The sequence below is a fragment of the Crassostrea angulata genome, chromosome 7 (assembly GCF_025612915.1).
Source record: "Crassostrea angulata isolate pt1a10 chromosome 7, ASM2561291v2, whole genome shotgun sequence".
NCBI classification, from domain to species: domain Eukaryota; kingdom Metazoa; phylum Mollusca; class Bivalvia; order Ostreida; family Ostreidae; genus Magallana; species Magallana angulata.
In genome coordinates this window covers 55,764,997-55,784,131 of record NC_069117.1, presented here as the reverse complement: position 1 = coordinate 55,784,131, position 19,135 = coordinate 55,764,997, and the positions used below count along the sequence as shown (strand labels likewise).

Below are 19,135 nucleotides of genomic sequence, written 5' to 3'. Positions count from 1 at the left end.
ATACATCTACATGACCCCTATTGTTCCCTTTTCAAATTAACATATTTTCCTTGACATCGAGGCATCATTGCTAGTCGTAACCTGAACTGGTTCACATCATGTTAGATAGATTCGGGCCGTGTAAGTCAATGATAGATTGAGGTAGAACTATTAGAGCGTGTTTATGGTGTTCCATCTTGGCTGACACTTTACTGACCTGTGGGGCTAAAAAATTCCAGACAGAGATCCGACTTCCTGTCCGCCCACCACCAATCAAAAGCTTCCTTCTTTTTTCTTTATTAAACCTGGAAAAGCTTTTTCAATGATTTAGATATATTTAGACAGTGAATATGGTATATTTATTTTTTTCCATGAATTTTTACAGGCTTCTCAATTTTTTTTGATATATAAATTCATTTTGAAATCTTTTCATGTAGCATGAGTTACATGTAGGATAGGAATTTTGTTGAGGTAAACACACCTCTCCTATATATCATAAAATTCATATATGGTATTCTGAGAAATAAATCTTACAATCCTTCAGTTTTTAAAAGGTTTAAATGTATATATGCATGTATTCATATAGGTAACTCGTTTAATGTATTCGTAGAGACATGATGATTTTGTTTCATTACATGTATGTACATATCACTCAACTGTTGTCAGAGTTATGTCAGCTGGGAGATCTGTGTATTGATCAGAAGGGGACACAGGTGTCAGTGGTCCTGTCTGCCGTACCTGTGTCATCAATCACCCTGACAGAGCCCCCCTTTGATCTGGACAGTGGTTAACCTGTCACACATGCTGCCTTTGTAAACTGCTCAGTTCAATTGATTTTTACCCAGGGTTTTACAAAAAAGGTTTAAAGAATCCAAGTCTTTTTCATTGTTATGTCGTGTTATTTTTTTTTAACAACATTTCTTGGAACATACTGTAGTTCTGTGACTGTTGACTATAGTCAATGTGAACATACATTCACAATACTTTTATCTAAAACTTTTTACCAGAACTAGTTTACTAGGCAAACATTTTGAATCTGTGATATTAAAGACAAACTGATTATTTTAGCAATAGAACTGAAATTCTTAATGAATTTAAAATGTTTGAAGTGAAAACCACTTCCCGGTACCTGGACTTACAAGGACAACATTTCTACCTAATTTCTTGTATCATGTGCAGCAACACCCAGCAGTTTTCCAATTATCCCAATATTTAAGAAGCATGCTTGATGATACGCCTATTGGTTGATGTATTACAGATTTTACGGCTGTGTTCGCGCTATGACCTGGACAAGGATGTGATGCTGTTTAACGGGGGCCTGAGCCTGGACCGGGAACAGCTACAAAAGGGGGGCTTCGGCACACTCACTGACACTATATTTAGATTTGCTTCCTCTCTCAAAGTGTTGAACATAGACGAGATGGAGTATGCTGTGCTGTCGGCAATATGTCTTATATCTGGAGGTACAAACTTGCTCGTGATCTTGATACAAGGTTATTTAGACTATTGGTGATAAATACTTCCCTTGGTGTTTCATAAGGGTATGAAGGTAGTGAGCATTGCAACAAATACATAAACCTGCTAACGTAAGATTGTGGATTTTATTCTGCAATGATCAATACCTTACAGCCTGTGTGAACAACAAAGAAAGCAGCTTATTGTGTATATTGACATATATCCTTGAATCTTAGATTATCTATATCTATGAATTTGGAATGAAAATATAAGTCACTGATTTTGTGAATCAGCTCCTTACAGAAGGAATGCTATGCAGGGTTACTTTCACCCCATGTTTTTTTTTTCACCCTTTTACACTTAAAAACAGCTTTGTCCTGTCTTGAATTTGCCAAAACACCATTCAGTTAAAAGAGATATAATTTGAACCAAGGGCAATATTAGTGAAAATAAATTGATGGTGAATAATTCCCTGTATACTGTAATTCTGCCATATCTATTGAGGTGTGCAAATCGCAGAATTTTTAGCTCTTTCAATGTAGCTAAAGTTCTGATTGGCCACAAAAATAATCCATTCATTGTCAATGCAGAAAGTATACAACAAGACACAACTGAATAATGTTAACATGATCAATTATGGGTATTTGAATAGATATTAAGATTTATTGAGCTAAACAATGCAGTTTTAGAAAGCATAAGAAATGTTTATATAAATATGTGTACAAATTATGGTTACCTGAAAGATAATCAGATTTCTTAAAAATAAAGGAGTAAATATGGTACTCAGTGTCAGAGTGTCATTTTGTAAAAAGTTCGTCTTAATTTTTATTCATAGGAATGAAGTGGAAAGTATAAAGTTTGAATGCATGTATTACATAAAACTAAATTCTTGACTATAAGTTACACTGTATTGCTTTATTGCACAGATAGTGATACATTATTGCAGATAAGATACTCTTATTTTATATTTAGATCGCTCTGGACTAGAAGAATCGGAGCGAGTGGAACAGATGCAGGAACCAATTCTAGAGGCATTGAAACATTACGTGAGGACAAGGCGAAAAGACCAGCCCAATGTGTTTGCAAAAATTCTGTACAAACTTACAGATTTGAGAAGCATTAGTGTTAAGGGTAAGCTCAGAATTGGTGAATACACTGTATAAGTTATGATTTAAGATATATGTTATTTTTTAAGCTGCAGAACTGTACGGTAGGTCTTCTGGAAACTTCTGGTTGAAATACAATAGAGCTACAGTTCTGTAATTGCTAAAATCTTGCTATTTATGATACATAAACAATGCATACTCTTTTCAGTATTTTTTTCAGTATCATAAGTACCAATGTGTAATTATAAGCATGTAATAATTATAACAATATGTACCCTTTTCAATAACACTCCCTTTATCAGCCCTGATCTGATATTGATACATGCTTCTTGAAAAAGGGATGTGTACTATTATCTGTATTCAAAACTTATCTAGGTATGTTTTTTAGCCTCAAATGCTCATTTGTTGTTCAAGGAACATGAAACATGTAAGAATTTTTTTATTTTTTTATTTATTTTTTTTTTGCTGGTAGGAGCTGAGAGAGTCCTTCATTTACGGTTAGAAATGCCTGATGAACTCCCGCCACTAATCATAGAAATGTTGGACAGGCAGGAGAATGTGTGTATTCCTTGACAGAAATTCCAATCATTTGGCAATTGATATAATACTCCAAGTTTGCCTTGTACTGAAACAGATAGATCTGACTAAACACCTGTGAGAATATCAAACCAGTGAATATAAACAAGAAAGCTGTTTCAGGCTCGAGCAAGACTCTGCTTCGGCTCCCCGTCTGTCTGTGAGAGACTGCTGGTGCTGAGGTGTGTGATCAACTGCAGTTTTATTATTTATTCTTTGTATGACTGTAACAGATTCTGATAACGGACTCCATGTTGAGTCTCGACCAAGTCATCGGTACTATCGAGAACTTTCGTGTGTATCTATAGGAGGCAGTTGGTGAACACACCGAGAAGGATGTTTGTGTATACATGGAATGGAAACCTTAATGATCTGTGTGTGTCCCAGTTATCCAAGCGATACTGATGGAATGTGTGTATAGTTTATGTGTACTAGTATCCCAGCAATACTAGTGGAGTGTGTAAAGTGTTGTGATCTGCAGGACCAGACCTGACATAGAGTGTACATCTCTAAGTGTTGTGTGAATAATATGACAGCTGCTGCTATTTTTCTGCTTTTATTGAACTACAAATATGTGTATAAGATAGAAATGATCTCACATTCAATTCATGTCAAGTATTTTTAATGAGAATCATTTTTTACCCTCCGTTTCGTGTTTTGAATTGAAAATTTTTAGTGTGTTATGCATGGATTCTTAGCAGACATGGAAATTTAAAATCTTCCAGCCCGTTTTACATGTACATATTCAAATTATTTTAAATTGAAGCATATAGAAAGTCTTGTTGCATGGACAGAAAGCTGGAATAGAGATTCTTACCAAGTTTAAGTTTCAGGGCTTTTTCCTGTTCATGTATTAAATTAGGCCTTTTATATATGTGGAACAAGAAAGTTAAACAGTATGTGATACATGTATATTGTTCAAAGTTTGCTCAACAAATATCATGAATATTGACAGGTTTGCACTACCTCTCTCCACTTCATATCAGAATTTTGTTCCTTGTTTAATAATGTTAAGTTTGTTTCTGAAATCTAAGACATGTGTCCTCAAGATGTACCTAGTTCCTCAATGCCGAGTATTTAATGGTGCGAGTTGTTTGCACACTTCTGTAAACCAGAACAGATAAATGTAGCTATTCGAATTGAATGAATGAGAGAGAGAGAGAGAGAGAGAGAGCTTGTGAGATTTGCAAGGCGGCTGGTTTGTATGAATTATTTGCTGAGACACTTTTTAACTGTAAACCAATTTTTATTTGTGTGCAAGAAAATTTCCAGAGAAATAAGCTTATTGTTACTATTTTCACCCTCCACGAAGCGGTCCTCCGATGTTTCACCCTTTTGCTTTTTTTCTTTGAAAACGCCTCGAAAATAAGTTGCCGCTAAGCACTGGTAAATCTTCAAATCAAGTTTTTAATGTATAAGATTTGGTTTAACAAAAGGGTATTGTTTGTCAGTGAGGAGGGAGTGGATATATTTTAACATGACAAATTGTATTTGTTAGTGCATCGTTAAGGAACGAGTATTTAGCTATGGCTACAGGAGAGCCATTGAGCCTTGATGCTGTATGCTGGCATAGTAACTAGGTTCAGATGTATTTTTTGAGTTGTTTTGTCTCTTGTCAGATTGTGCGGGGTAATTGAACATTAACCTTTCTATTGGAGGGACAGTTAATTATGTTCTTCCAGTTTACTGGATCTTCTTGAGATGTACATGCCAAATTCTTACCTCAAATTATTTTATTTATTGATTTGTTAAAGATTAAGAGGTTTATCAGGAGAGTAGCACATCCTGGATATTGAAATCTTGATATGGTCCGTGTATGATTGGCCAAACACACAAATTGAATTACAATATTTGCCATTTCTAGAATATGAATTAGTCTGAACAAAAGATCACACAAAATGTATCGCACTGAGTTTTTGCTCTAGTATATAATACTCCTTCAAAGTTCTCCGGTGAAGTATGATTATCTTACTATATTCAGAAACATTTTTCACTCATTGTTAATTAAGAGATGATATAAAATCAACTTCGTTCAGTACCACAAGATGTATGATCTTAAATAATTTGATTAGAATTAAAAGTAATGAAATTTCACATTACAGGTACCATAATTTTCACTTTAATATTCGTGTCAAGGGGAATAACTTTAGTTTACAGATGAGAATGTTATTACTTTGTTTGACTAGAAATGGATCTAGATTTTCTTATTTCTCCTGCAATGGATGCATGGAAATTTGATATGCACACAGCTGAATAGTTACCCATTTTACATCTGAAAACACTACATTGTGTGTCTTTCAATTTACCATATTTATTCATACCATTAGACCTACCTTTTTATGTGAACTCAAAAGTGTAGTTTTTGTTTGATTCTTTGACAATTTTAAAAATTCATGTTAAACGAAATCAAAAGTATCGTATGCATATATTTATATATTAAGCGTAAGAAAAATATTTGGAGAAGATGGAGAGCTCATGAGTTTAATTCTCCCTGGAATTATCAATCGCAGTAGGTCTGTGTGCCATTTGCATCCGATTCAAGGGCTTGTTGTAATCTATATGCCTTCTTACTTTTTTTACCACCATGGTATTTCTAAATGTAAAAAGGGCATAGAGATTTTTACAAACTCTTTTGGTTGAAAGTAAAAATTTCACTGTTAGGATTTCAAGGAAGAAAGTTTTGAAATTTTTTAATATCTGTTTGAAAAATGTGCTGGATGGTAGATGTTTTTCTTATCCCATCAACTTGACTTCAGTGAGTAACGTGTACTTCAGAGAGAGAGAGAGAGAGAGAGAGAGAGAGAGTGAGGCGAGAGATGCATTTGTACTTGTATGATAAACTACCTCATCAGGGAAAAATAAACATTGCTTGTGAACGCTTGTTTTATCGTTGTTTATAAGGAGTCCTAGAAAATATTGCAGACATGTGAACGTTTAAAGCTGCTTGGTCCAATTTTATATTAAATTTTATGCACGCTTTTAAATGGTTATGCTTAGTATATGTATAATAATAGACATTGCAGTAGTTTTTTTCTAGTCAATTAAGCCAAATTTCAATGAAGAAAAATATGTACAAAATTTGCTTACAAACAAACGACATAAAAGGGTACCGCGTTATTTCGCCTGATGTTAAATTTCACCCCAGACGACGAGACGGGTATGGTTGTATTACGACTTTGACATCTCATGAAATAAAGGTCGAAATAATCAGACAAATTACAAATAAACAAGTGTTTGTTCGCTAAAATTTCTGAAGTTTGCTTTCTTTACAATCGGTTTATAGCATGCGTGTTGAATAACCCCAATCATTCGGGGGACGAAACCAAACGGTTTCCTTTTCTAAGAGTTCCCGTGATGCATTGGTTTGTTAAGAAATTATTTTTATTTGCTTTGAATCTTTCTAACTTTGAAAGGAGACTGATTCTGCTCGTGTAAATAGGAGAAAGTCCATAACTTTCTAAGATAAATGGTTTGTATGGAAAAAATTTTGATACTGTAATAACAAAAAAATCGGACCAAGCAGCTTTAAAAAAAATAACAGGTCTTGTATTTTATTCAAAATTTCATGAATACGTTTATAAACAATGGCGGATTTTAGAGAAACAATGAGGTGTGATCTGGCTACGTTTGCAAAAGATACTACATGTAAAATAAGTGTTGATTCTAACGTCAGGTTGTTAAAAGACTGAGTAACTTTTAATGCATGTCAATAGTATTGACTACATGTAAAGTCCAAAGTCCGGGGAGTCGTGCAGTTACACGGTTGGCTATAACAAATCCCTGTCTTATTGTCTACGTCAATTGCAATGTTGTTTCCCGATTACGTCAAATAGAGTTAGCAACCATTTATTATATTCTCATCAACCTTTAAGCACATGATAACCATATTAATAGATATAATGTAATGTTATTCATATATATATCATACCCCTTTATAATTGTATTTCCAGTAAATGTAGTATAGCCTAAGTTGCAATATTTACGGACACCAAAACATTCAATTTCTTACTACAAGAAGCAACACAAACCTTATCTAATTCTGCAGTGTATAAAAGAAGTATATACTTAGTACATGGTATCTTTAAAATGTCAGTAATACCCTGTATATGTGTTTACGAAGTTTAAGAATTTTCCAACATGACTAGTGTTGTTTACAAGATCATCTCACGAGGTTAGGGTAACATGACATTGACTTTTTCAATGTTTAACACTTGCACAAAATTCCGAGACCTCTAAAGTCTGATACATACATGTACATTAAAATTTGGCAATGAAGACCATTTCAAAGGTACTATGGTTAATGTCATGTGTATGTCATATTATATTAAAGCATCTGCAAAAAAAAAAAATCCTGTCTGACTGCCTCACGGCATTATTTCGGCCATGTTGATGTCCGTTGTTTAACGGGGGATTTTCTTGGTTTGTTTCATACATGTACATAACTGTTGCTTTTAATCAGATTGGGTTGAGTTCGGAGTTTTGGACAGATCAAACATGTATGACGAGGTCCATATATAGTGAAGGGAATAGTACAATACGATTATACTTGCATGTATAGTACGCAAATCTACAAAATCAAATTCTTACATCTCATCAATTGTGTTAAATAAATATATATATTGACTTTACTTCTAAACAATTTTCGATAAAAGAAAAAAATTACCAACAAAAATCACATTTCAGGTTCGCATTCAAACTGAAGAAGTTTGACAGATCTTTTTATCTCATCTGGAAGAGTGTTTTTGTGCTGAGAGACCACCAACTTGTTGTGGTCGGAGCCTACAGCTATAGTCCATGGATACCGAATATCCCTGAATATAACCCCGTGGTAATCTCCCTCCAAACCCAGCTCCAAGACGGCACATCTATCCCAGGATGCCACAAAAACCCGCGTGTCACTGAAAGCGACACCTGTAGGAAAGTTCAAGTCTGGATGGACAAATCTCCAGATTACTTCACCGGAGAAAGACAGGCAGATCAGCTGTGGTTCCGGATACTTCTGGTCCGTCAAAAATATATTCTTTCTTTGGCCATCTACAGCTACGTATGTGAACTTTGATCTCACAAACGAATGAGAATTTTTCTCCGTCCAAAACTCCTGATCCTTTTCCAATATTTCTACAATGGAGCTTGAACAAACGGCGAGATATCCTTCGTTAAAGTTTAAACAGCGTGCTTGGAACGAAGTTTTTAAACTGGCGCCAAGACGCAGACGACCATCAACAACGCTTCCACTGACGACGCTCTGTGCAAATTCAGGACGCGTAATCATGAAACTACTATCATCTATAACAGTGACGTCATATGGCGCGGTTTGGACTAGGATTTCTGACAGCTGGTCGTAGTCTGAACTATACAACACCATTCTAGAGTTATGGTAGTCTGCTAGAAGAATTTTCCCATCAGGAAAGACGCTCAACCCCGTTATCCAACTTGGTTTTATCTTGCTGGAGTTTACGAGTATTTCTGCATAAGTTTGCATTTGATTTGGCGCTAAACTGGGCGTGGTGTTTTCCGTATCCAGGGACGAGGCTGAGGCAACACGTCGCTGTCGCCTGGCAGGCACCGGCCTCTGTCGAGAGTAGGGCGTCATCGGTATCTCGGCGCAAGAATGGGCTCTGTGAAAGACAGGGGGTCTCTCGTCGTCAGAGAAATTACCACTTCCTAACGACGCGTAGTTTTCGGCGTCGTCGGATTCGTCCTGAGTCGTATCTATGCCTCCAATGAATTCAAAGTTTGAGAGAAAATCGATGACAGCTTTGGTTGGTTTAAATTCGAAAGTAACCTTGTCAAGTTTTTTGTTCATGGAGACTAGCTTTTTGAGGCAGTTTTGTTTGGTGTAAGACGCTACCTGCACTGCCTCATCCAGTTCTTCTTTCTTTTGTCCGTCACTTGCAGACTGGAGAAGTCTGATGCTGTCTTTAGTATTACTCAGGAATCTCTCGTACTTCTTAATGTCTCTCTCGGTTTTTTGGATTTCTTTCTCTTTCTTCGCGCTAAGCTTTGCAATGGTGCATACTTCTGCTTGTTGAATTCGCTCAATCATTTCCTCTTTTAGTTGAGATATGATCTGTTTCGCCTTAACCTCCTTTTCTTCCATACCAAGAACTCTACTTTTTCTTGCTGCTATTTGTTTTTCTATGTCGTTGCATTGTTCGTACATTTCCTTCAGCATATTCTCTGCAGTGTCTTTGCTGATCGTCAGAGCACTCAAAGACTCCAGGCGTTCCATGGCATCCTCTTTGGTCTGTACATCTGTACATTGTCTATGCTTCAAAGAACAAATACAGCAGAGGTAGACTTTGTGGTCAAAGCAGTAGATTTCAAGCTCTTTGTGAGGATGTTCTTGACAACACTTTACGTTTCGTTGATCCCTTGGTGTCTGGAATGCATCCACCAGACTAGCTATCACGTGATTCCCCTGTAAATAGCTGGCCCAGGTTTGTGGAGAATTTTGCTTTCCTATTATAGCAGGCACAAATACCCGGCATATTGGACACCGGAATCCTTTAGGGTACGTGTGACTGGCGACGTTACGCGTTATATGACTGTGGATACACTTCTTACAGAATGTGTGTAAACATGGCAGCGCCTTGGGTTCTTCGAACACTTCCAGACATATTGTGCACGTGATGTGTTCAGTTGTAGTTTGGAGGAGCGAGTCTTCCATCGTTCAACGTACAATCTAAAACATAAAACATGGTCAAAATAATAGCACATTGTGAATGTTCTATTACGTAATACATGTAGTTGATTAAACGGCTTAAAGTGCGGACCTTTTGGCCTTTAATTAATCCGAGTGCGTTATTATTATAAACCGTTATAGTTAGTTTTTATTTTTCAGAACATTTATCGTTCTGCTTATATATTACAGGTGTTTGGTTAAAATAAATAACCACGTTCTATATTGGTCTCAAAAATGGCACTGTTTTCAATTCCTGAATAATTTGCCTGCTATGTCGTATCAATATTTGTATTTACGCGTGTATCAAAACATAGTAACATAACAATTCCAATGTAAACATAACAACACCAATATTCTAGGCCGCCCCCGCCTTTGACCTTTCCGTTCATCAATGGACAATTGACATACACTTACCTCTCTACACGTCCATTATAAAATTCTCATTTATTATTGTCCAGGATTTAAAAACTGCCATTTTGAATCCTGTCGCAACACGACTATATTTCTTCCCTACAGAGTTGCCCCGCTTTGGTCGTGAATTGAAATGGTTCTTGATTTTGAAAAGAAATCAATGAACAAGGATAAAAGAAAAACACCACGCTCAGTCAACCTGTTGTTAAGACTTTTTTTTTCTTTTTAAACTAACAAAAAAGAAAGTCATAAAGATTCCAATATTTCGTAAGTATATAACGTTATTGATCTAAATTTTTCTCTTACAAAGTTAAAAACATATACAGTGCATTTATATATATATGTAGTCTTAGATATTTATTTTATCATATCATTGTGCTCTTCAATCATACATTATTTCCTTTGCGTAAAAGTTCTCTACACTATTTATTAGATATTATTCTTTATCTTATTTTAATCTTCAAAGAAAAAAAAAGGCACACAAAATTTGCTTTTTACATTCACAAGAATCAAACGTCGTGTGATATAAGTATCCTAGCGATGTTGTAAGTTGCTTGATAAAGCATAAATGGCTTATCAAATTGCATCATACATATTTTTCTGTTCAGCAATTAGACTTTTTTAAGGAAACACATGTTTACTTTATTATTGCATCGAGTTTACCCAAAAGACCTTAGCAATGTATAGCGACGGAAGATGAATGGTCTGGGTTTACCAGAAATTACCTCACTTTATCAAGAGAATAAGTAAAGACCTGTTTATGAAGTCAGCGCTTGGTATGTTAATATGAATTAAACCACAAGAAAGTTCGCTTTGATGCCTCACAATGGCTACGAGTCGGCATGCTGCATGATTTGGCGCTTAACTGTCTAATCTTGTCTCGTCCGTTCTCTTCAAATGCACACAACTTGCACTGAACGGCCATCAAAAGAGAAGCTTCGATCCGCAGCTAAGAAATTGCCAATGTTCAACCCCGTCAATCTCGTGCACTTTAACGTTCAGCCGCTCCTTCCACAAGACAATTATGTAATCTTTTATTTGATAGACTAAAAATTCCGGATCAAATCGAAGCCTTGCTTTTCAATCTAAACAGATTCAACTCTAAATCTCCAGGATTTTAAAAATTGGCTTAACCAACAGGATTCATGATTAAAAAATAGTTAAATATTTCTTGAAGGAATTTTGTTTTAATACCTCTGGGGCCATCAGGTTTTTTTTTTTCACTAACTTAGGAATGAAGAAATGCTGGGTCAACAACCCCCGTTTATTTTTATTTACGATATCGTCGCTCTAGGTATGTCGGCCTTCTCCTAAACAAGAGGAAACCATCCCGCGCTGAAGTACACCTCGACATACATTGTAGTCTCCCGCTCTGACATATGTCTTCCTCTAGTGGTTTGCACACCTTTGTGGCGATAAATGACATCACTCAGGTAAATAACGTCCCTGTCTGTGGGCTCTGTCGAGTGACAGACAGGTGCTTCTGTTGATAATGTACATTGTACATATATGTATATGTATAATAAAATCTGCAGCCTCTGAAATCATCATGAAATCTTCAAGGTTGGTATATACATGTACATATTCGTACACGACGATTGATGAGTTAATGTCTTACTTTCTATTGTTTAAATAGTTAGTCATATGCAGGCTATGTACAGAACAGTGAAGACAAATCTAAAATATGAGTACATACAATGGCTGTAATCTATGACGATTAGAAACAAAATAGTGAGAATAAAAGAAAAAAAGGTCAAAAATCATTAGATGTGCATGCCATAAATCTATTGAAGAAACTACCAGTTGCTGATAGAATCTATAAACATCTATATGCGAACAATGAACGTGTCTCATACGGCTGTAAACGCTTCAATACCACATATGCCATTTTATGAACTTAATTGAGGTACACGACTTTATAAATTTCATCAAATACAACACAGAAATTAAAATGTAAACGTCTGTATCAGGGATTTCTGTAAATGGAAGATAGGAGGACACCATTGATCAGAGCAAACGATAGTTTGAAATCCATTGACTATATTTTTGGCGATAATTAGATAAAGATTATAAGGACCCCCACCCCCACACTTCACAAAAATGAGTCATTCGCAGTACTATTATGCAGTAAGAATGTTCATTTGATCTAAAATAGAACAAACCTATCATACACTAAAATCATTATTAATTCAAGCATTCTTAACATTTTACTTCAGCAATCGTCGTCGGAAACCCAAGGCCCCTTTTGCACATTGCCGACACTGTCAACCAATTAAATTATAATTGAATACTCACTTCTCCCCATCAAGTAAGCATCAGAAGCAAGTACTCTCTCTCTCTCTCTCTCTCTCTCTCTCTCTCTCTCTCTCTCTCTCTCTGTGTTTGTGTGAACATTTTAAATTTCCTAAATCAATAAATTCAATGCATATATTTTAATCATAAATCAATTTTATAAAATTCCCGTTGAAAATCAAAATCAAAATTAGAGCTGTTGATATTAACGATCATGTGATCCATGCAGGGTGTGAGACCATGGGGCTGCTTTTCTCATTATACTACATGCTATTCTCAAAATATTTAGAATCTTAATGCATAGTGCCAGTTTCATCATTTAAAATAAAACTCTTTGAACTGATTTAAGAAGTTGGATAGATATTTATTTTTAACTTAAGCCTATAGTTCTTAGCCGATAAACCACACCAGTAATTCTTTTGGAAGTTGATCAATTGTAAAGACGTAGAATCGCTAAAAAATCGCACAGTTATGCTTACTATAGATATATATATGTGTGTGTGTTAACTATATGATACACGTACTCCCGAGTTAACTATATGATACATGTACTGTTGAGTTAACTCGAATACATGTACTGTTGAGGTTAAAAGTATGATATATGTCTTATCGAGTTAGCTGTGTGATCGTGTACTGGCGATTTAACTATATTCTAGTAAAACATGTCGATTTAACTATATGATACATGTACTGTCGAGTTAACTATATAATATATGTACTGTCGAATTAACTATATGACACATATACCGTTAGGTTAACTGTATGAAAGCTATATTGTCAAGTTAACTATATTATATACATGTACTGTCGAGTTAACTATATGATATATGTACTATCGAGTTACCTGTATTATACATGTGTTGTCGAATTAACTTTATAACACATATACTGTCAATTTAACTATATGACACATATACCGTCAAGTAAACATAATGAAAGAAACATTGTCAAGTTATCTATATGATACATGACTAACTGTCGATTTAACTATATGATATTTGTACATGTACTGTCGATTTAACTGTATGATATATGTACTGTCGATTTAACTGTATGATATATGTACTGACGGTTTAACTGTATGATATATGTACTATCGAGTTTACTGTATGATACATGTACTGTCGATTAACTATATGATATATGTACATGTACTATCGAGTTTACTGTATGATATATGTACTGTCGATTTAACTGTATGATATATGTACTGTCGAGTTAACTGTATGATACATGTTCTCTCGATTTAACTAAATGATATATGTACTATCGACTTTACTGTATGATACATGTACTGTCGATTTACCTTTATAACACATATACCGCCAAGTTAACTATATGAAAGAAATACTGTCAAGTTATCTATATGATACATGCATTTACTGTCGAGTTAACTATATGATATATGTACTATCGAGTTTACTGTATGATACATGTACTGTCGATTTAACTTTATAACACATATACCAAGTTAACTATATGAAAGAAATACCGCAAGTTATCTATATGATACATGAACTGTCGAGTTAACTATATTTTACATGCACCCTCAAGTTACCATATGATACATGTACCGTCAAGTTAACAATATGATACATATACATTCATGCTAAGTACATATTCTTTTTTTCAGACTTGGTCTGACAATGAATGCTGTCGTCAAGGCAGCAAGGGAACAAACCCTCTGCCCAGTATGTGGGGACCGCTTCAAAGAACCGAAGACGTTATCTTGTGTCCATTCCTTCTGCAAGAAATGCATCGCGGATCACATCGTCAAGACGACAAAGAACCAATCAGACCCATCGGCTTTCAATTGTCCAGTCTGCCGAAAGGAGACCCCCAAACCCGACAATGGTCCAACCTTGACATGGGCGGACCATCTACAGACGAATGACGCACTAACAAGTATTTTAGAGGCTTTTGAATCCGGAACTAATCTTAGAACGTGCCCACATCATTCGGACAAGGAGATCGAGTTTTACTGTGAAGATCACAGCCTCTCCCTTTGTTCTTGGTGTGCCACTATCGCCCACAAGAAGTGTGAGGGCGTGGTCCCTATCGAGGAAGCGGCCGAGAGACGGCGAATTGACAGCGGGAGATTGGCTAATGTCCTGATGGAACAGTCCTCTCATACTGAAAAAATTCTAAACGACAGAAGAAGCCAGTTAGAATCCTTGGATCGAACCGAGGATGACATCAAAGCTCGTTTGACGAATTTGCGAAAGAAAACTATGGAGGCTTTGGATGCCCTCGAAAATAAAGTGATAAATGAACTTATGCTAAAGAAGAATAAAGAAACAGAGGTTTTAAGACTGGAGGTGGAAACGTGCGAGGACATTTTGAAAGACACGCGGGAATGTTTGGAGTCGTTCCAGGAGTCCGTTCAGAATGAACAACCAATAGATTTTGTGACGTCTTATTTGAAACAATTCGAAATGTTTCAAAACAGGCAAATAGCTTTATTAAACTTTTCCAAAAATCTAAAGAGTGTGAAAGTTATCTTTATCACCGATAGATCAGTGGACCAAATTCTGAAACAGATCAAGTCATTGGGTACTTTGTCTGTTGAAAAAACACCAAGTCGATATGCACTACCTTATGCGAAATCATATACAGAGAGCAGACAAAGCGTCCTACAAACACCAAGGTCTATCTCCTTGTTACACAGAGGCAGCACATCATACCGGCTAATGTCCAGAGCTTCCATAGTCAAAGATAGCCAATCAATCCCAAGTTACACATCGAGACCAATTTCGTTTCGGCATCGCGCCATTTCTACTTATTCGAAGGCATCCAGTGTGGAACCATTCCGAAACAAGCAGGAATCCCAGAACACATCGCCAACACCGAGAAGTGGAAGGTTGGATGGAAACAAAACAACAAGAGATTTAACCCAATCAAGGCCGTCTGCGGACATCATGGCTAAAAATGGAAAACTGATACAGGCAAAACTCAGGTCAACCTTCGATGCCTCTACCCCGGATCAGAACGAATGTTCCATTGAAGGTGCAACAGTTTTGGCATCTGGTCACGTGGTTCTTGCCGACTCCTATCACAGTTCACTGAAGTTGTTTGACCAAAAATACAGTTACATCGGGTGCATCAAGTTTTCAACAGCTCCTGGTGACGTCACCGCATTTCAAGACGATGAAGTGATTGTCTGTTTACCAGACACCAAGCAACTTAAGCATGAAAAGTTGAAAAATAATAAACTTATCCCGGGGGAATCACTTGCGGTCGGGGACAGATGTACGTCTGCAAGTTACAACAACGGTATTCTGGCCACCTGTTCAGGCAGCACGGTGCACGTTTTCAAACGAGAGGAAGGTCGCTGGATCCGGATCCTTCTGCAGAAGTTGGATGTCGACAACCTCATGTACATTGCAGTCGACAAAGAAGGGGAGAGAATTGTGGTCACCAAGAACGGTTACCCCAATCGACCCGTGCTCTGTTTGAATAAAAATGGTCAGAAAATATGGAGCTTTACGCACGAGGAGATCCGCCTGCCTCGCGGTATTGCATTCTTTGGGGACCAGATTCTGGTCGTGTCGTGGGACCAACAGCGCATACTGCAGCTCAACAAAGAGGGTAAACTGGTGGGTGCGGTTGTTAAGGACGGCCTTCAGTGGCCTTGGAAATTGTGTATCAGTCCTCTCAATGACAAACTGTTTGTGACTCAGTGCTATTACAGACTATCGCTGAAAGAGAAGAACACAATCAAAGTCTTCTCGCTCAAATGACATAACCGCTTTGATAGCTCAAGGTTTCACAATTTGTTGTGTTATTGGCTAAAAGATAAGAGAGTACATGTACATATATTTTACCCGATAGTTCTTAAAATGATTTAGTATGGTTTTCATATCGGCACCAGCGCCAGATCTTAGCCATGCTGACTTGATCGCCCGTTACAAGCTTTGTTCACGCGTGGTTGGAATAATGACGGTAGTGTTTCTTTTCAGTTTTTATTTTCAAATATTTCGTATTTTACGATAACTCATCTTTAAGTTTTAGTTGCTTTTGCATCCATAATTTGGTCTCAAGATAAGCCCTGTCTACGTCAGAATTCCACAGATCAACAAAACGATAAAAACACTTCAAACCCTACGCCATGCTGACAAACCAATATGATGTACATTTATTATGGGGGAAGAAGGAAATTGAAATCGTGTTTTTTGACTTCACACAGTACTCCATCAGGCCAGCTCCGACCGTGGCTTCACTTTCCCATAACTCTCAAACATACATCATCCGTGGTCATATTTTTTGACACTTTTAAATACCTATTGAAGTTTGCACTGAATTAACCGACGAGGGATGTCTTTTATGTTACAAAGATAAGTCATTTCATTAAAAATCTTTGATCCCTTTGCTTCCCCCTCTCGCCAACATTAATTGTTATAAAGTACAAGCGCAATTACAAGTGTCACCTAGTTTTCTATGCGTGAATGATATTGTCTTCGACAAGACAAATGGTTTTACTTAACTTTAAAAATATTAATACCATATTTCAGTTGAAAGTGGAATTTTTTCTGCAGGTGTAGCCTACACGAATTACATGTATTCCATTACCAGAACTTTATGTAGTCATATTTAGTGTTAAATGTCTGAAAAGCAGTAAGTTTTTTTAATTAAATTTGTTAAAGATAATTTACTTTTAACTAATTACATATTAATCTAGAAATTATGTACAACGTATATGATATGTGGTCTGGGGAAGGTCGCTAAATGGTTGACCTAGTGACCTTGGCATTAACACACCAGTAAGTGAATCAGGCACACGAAGTATATATCGCAGCTGGGGGGGGGGGGGGGGGTGTTCCTCTTAAATTATTTGATATAAAATCAAAGATTACCCTCTATGAAATATGATTTATAGAAAATATATGTGAGAACCCATTGAGCAATTGAAAGATAATACTTCTGAAACAAAAGTTCCTTATGGGAATTCTCGACAAAGAAATATTTTGTCGATTTGAAAGCATATCGGAATTGCGTAAGCTTGCACATTTCGAGACAACAAAAAATTTAAATGTTGATTTGTCATCGTCTTCGTATTTTCCCCCACAGCACAAAGATGCATGTGTTGTAGATAAATCTATTCCCAAATGTAATAAAAGGTCGCATGTTTCATTAGTAAAACTCCAAGAAAAGCATCCGCCCTTTCTGGCTCTCGTCAAACTTACGTTCCTTCTTTCTCGCTCTCTTTCTCTCACTCTGTGAAACGCTCTCTCTCTCTCTCTCTCTCTCTCTCTCGTCAAAATTTCTACCTCTCGCTCCCATCAAAATCTCTCTCTCTCTCTCTCTCTCTCTCTCTCTCTCTCTCTCTCTCTCTCTCTCTCTCTCTCTCTCTCTCTCTCTCTCTCTCTCCTAATTTCACTCATTTATGTTGAACACGTAGCATCAGCTACATTTGTATATATATAGAGTTTAACCAGGTAGCGCGTACTTTATGTCTTCATTACCTTATAAACACGAAGACGAGATCTGCCCAAGACTGGATTCCTCTTTTGAATCAGTGATGAGTGTGTTGGCAGGACCTGTTCAACATTTGTTCAGCATTACATAAACGTGAATTGAAAGCTTTATTGGACGTTTTAATTTCTATTTAATGTCTGTTGTGGTATTTGAATCATCGTCTGGCTGCCTCTGAACTTCTCGGGTTTCTCCATCAGGGTTACTTTGCACAAATTCATGCCACCGAGACACATTATATGTACATTGTATAGGTCTATTCAATAAAAGACTTTCTTGTTGCCTTATGTTATCTTGTGAAATCATGAAGGCGTTATGCCGGTATGAAATAATTTTTCTATGCATCGTTAAATGAATATGGAATCTCTTCGATTTAATCTTTATGGGAATACAGGCGTGATCCATGAAAGCTTAATTTTCTATTGAATGAATTCTGTTAAAATCATCACAGGAATTGGTCACGATGAAATCTGTCATTGATTTAAGGTGAATGAGAGGTTTACATCAAAATTAAACTTCCCCAGGTCATGGGCTTCCCCATTAAGGTACAACTCTTATGTCTGACAACAGGTGTCAATCTGCCGTAAAAAAGTCGGGATCGAGTTTCCATGATAACAGCAAGACGCTCATCAAAACGCCGAAAGTCTTGTTGCCAACTAACCGAAATTCTTATATTATGTAATCTTCACATGTAAGGTTTCATTTGATATACACTTTGTATGTGAATTAAGTAGTTCTGACGTTGTGTAAGTGCCTGTCAGGAAATTTTAATGCCATATTTTATCATTTTCTGCAGTGTGGTACAATTCATACAATTTGTCTTGGTCCGAGTGTGCGAGGAATTTAAATAGGTAGACATCTCCCTCGCAGACTCAATGTAAGGCGGGTTCTCTATGTTAATGCACCTGTCAGCTGTTATTAAAGATTTAACTTCATCCTCGATTTCAAATATATCGGGAGTATCAAACTCGCTCGACTTAAAAGAAATATGGGTATAATTTCTTTTGGAAAGACGATACTCCAAAAGGCATTCTAGAAATCCCCTTGGGGTGTTGCTTTTTTTGTTGATGTTATCAGAGACTTGCTTTTTAAGATTTTGTCGATATTTGATCCACGAGATACAAAACTCGGGAGCTAAATAGAAGTTGCACTTGGAAAC

At 36.5% G+C, this 19,135-nt stretch overlaps 3 protein-coding genes across 9 annotated transcripts in view; 2 read left to right on the top strand and 1 right to left on the bottom strand.

Annotated features, from left to right (window-relative positions):
- The window catches only part of LOC128192677 (retinoic acid receptor beta-like), a 33,851-nt gene extending 27,859 nt beyond the window's left edge, over positions 1-5,992 (top strand). For all 6 annotated transcript variants that reach the window (XM_052865554.1, XM_052865555.1, XM_052865552.1 and 3 more), the window contains 3 exons: positions 1,238-1,442; positions 2,407-2,565; positions 3,013-5,992. In XM_052865554.1, coding sequence (XP_052721514.1) covers positions 1,238-1,442; positions 2,407-2,565; positions 3,013-3,113 — 465 coding nt within the window. In that variant the 3' untranslated portion in view covers positions 3,114-5,992. The remainder of the gene's footprint in view (positions 1-1,237; positions 1,443-2,406; positions 2,566-3,012) is intronic.
- Positions 5,993-6,946: 954 nt separating this feature from the next.
- On the bottom strand, positions 6,947-10,335 carry LOC128156987 (tripartite motif-containing protein 55-like). Its single transcript, XM_052819335.1, has 2 exons — positions 10,216-10,335; positions 6,947-9,801 (listed from the first exon to the last, which is right to left on the bottom strand). Exon 2 carries the CDS (start codon positions 9,784-9,786, stop codon positions 7,789-7,791), a length of 1,998 nt encoding a protein of 665 aa, XP_052675295.1. The 5' UTR covers positions 9,787-9,801; positions 10,216-10,335; the 3' UTR covers positions 6,947-7,788.
- A 92-nt stretch (positions 10,336-10,427) lies between these two features.
- On the top strand, positions 10,428-16,502 carry LOC128155982 (tripartite motif-containing protein 2-like). Of its 2 annotated transcripts, none has more exons than XM_052817923.1 (3): positions 10,428-10,479; positions 12,429-12,520; positions 14,138-16,502. In XM_052817923.1, the coding sequence occupies exon 3, from the start codon at positions 14,151-14,153 to the stop codon at positions 16,242-16,244; it is 2,094 nt and encodes a 697-aa protein (XP_052673883.1). In that variant the 5' UTR covers positions 10,428-10,479; positions 12,429-12,520; positions 14,138-14,150; the 3' UTR covers positions 16,245-16,502. The 2 variants fall into 2 exon arrangements, with proteins under 2 accessions (XP_052673883.1, XP_052673884.1); XM_052817924.1 differs by lacking the exon at positions 10,428-10,479 and adding an exon at positions 11,513-11,645.
- The last annotated feature ends 2,633 nt before the right edge of the window (positions 16,503-19,135 follow it).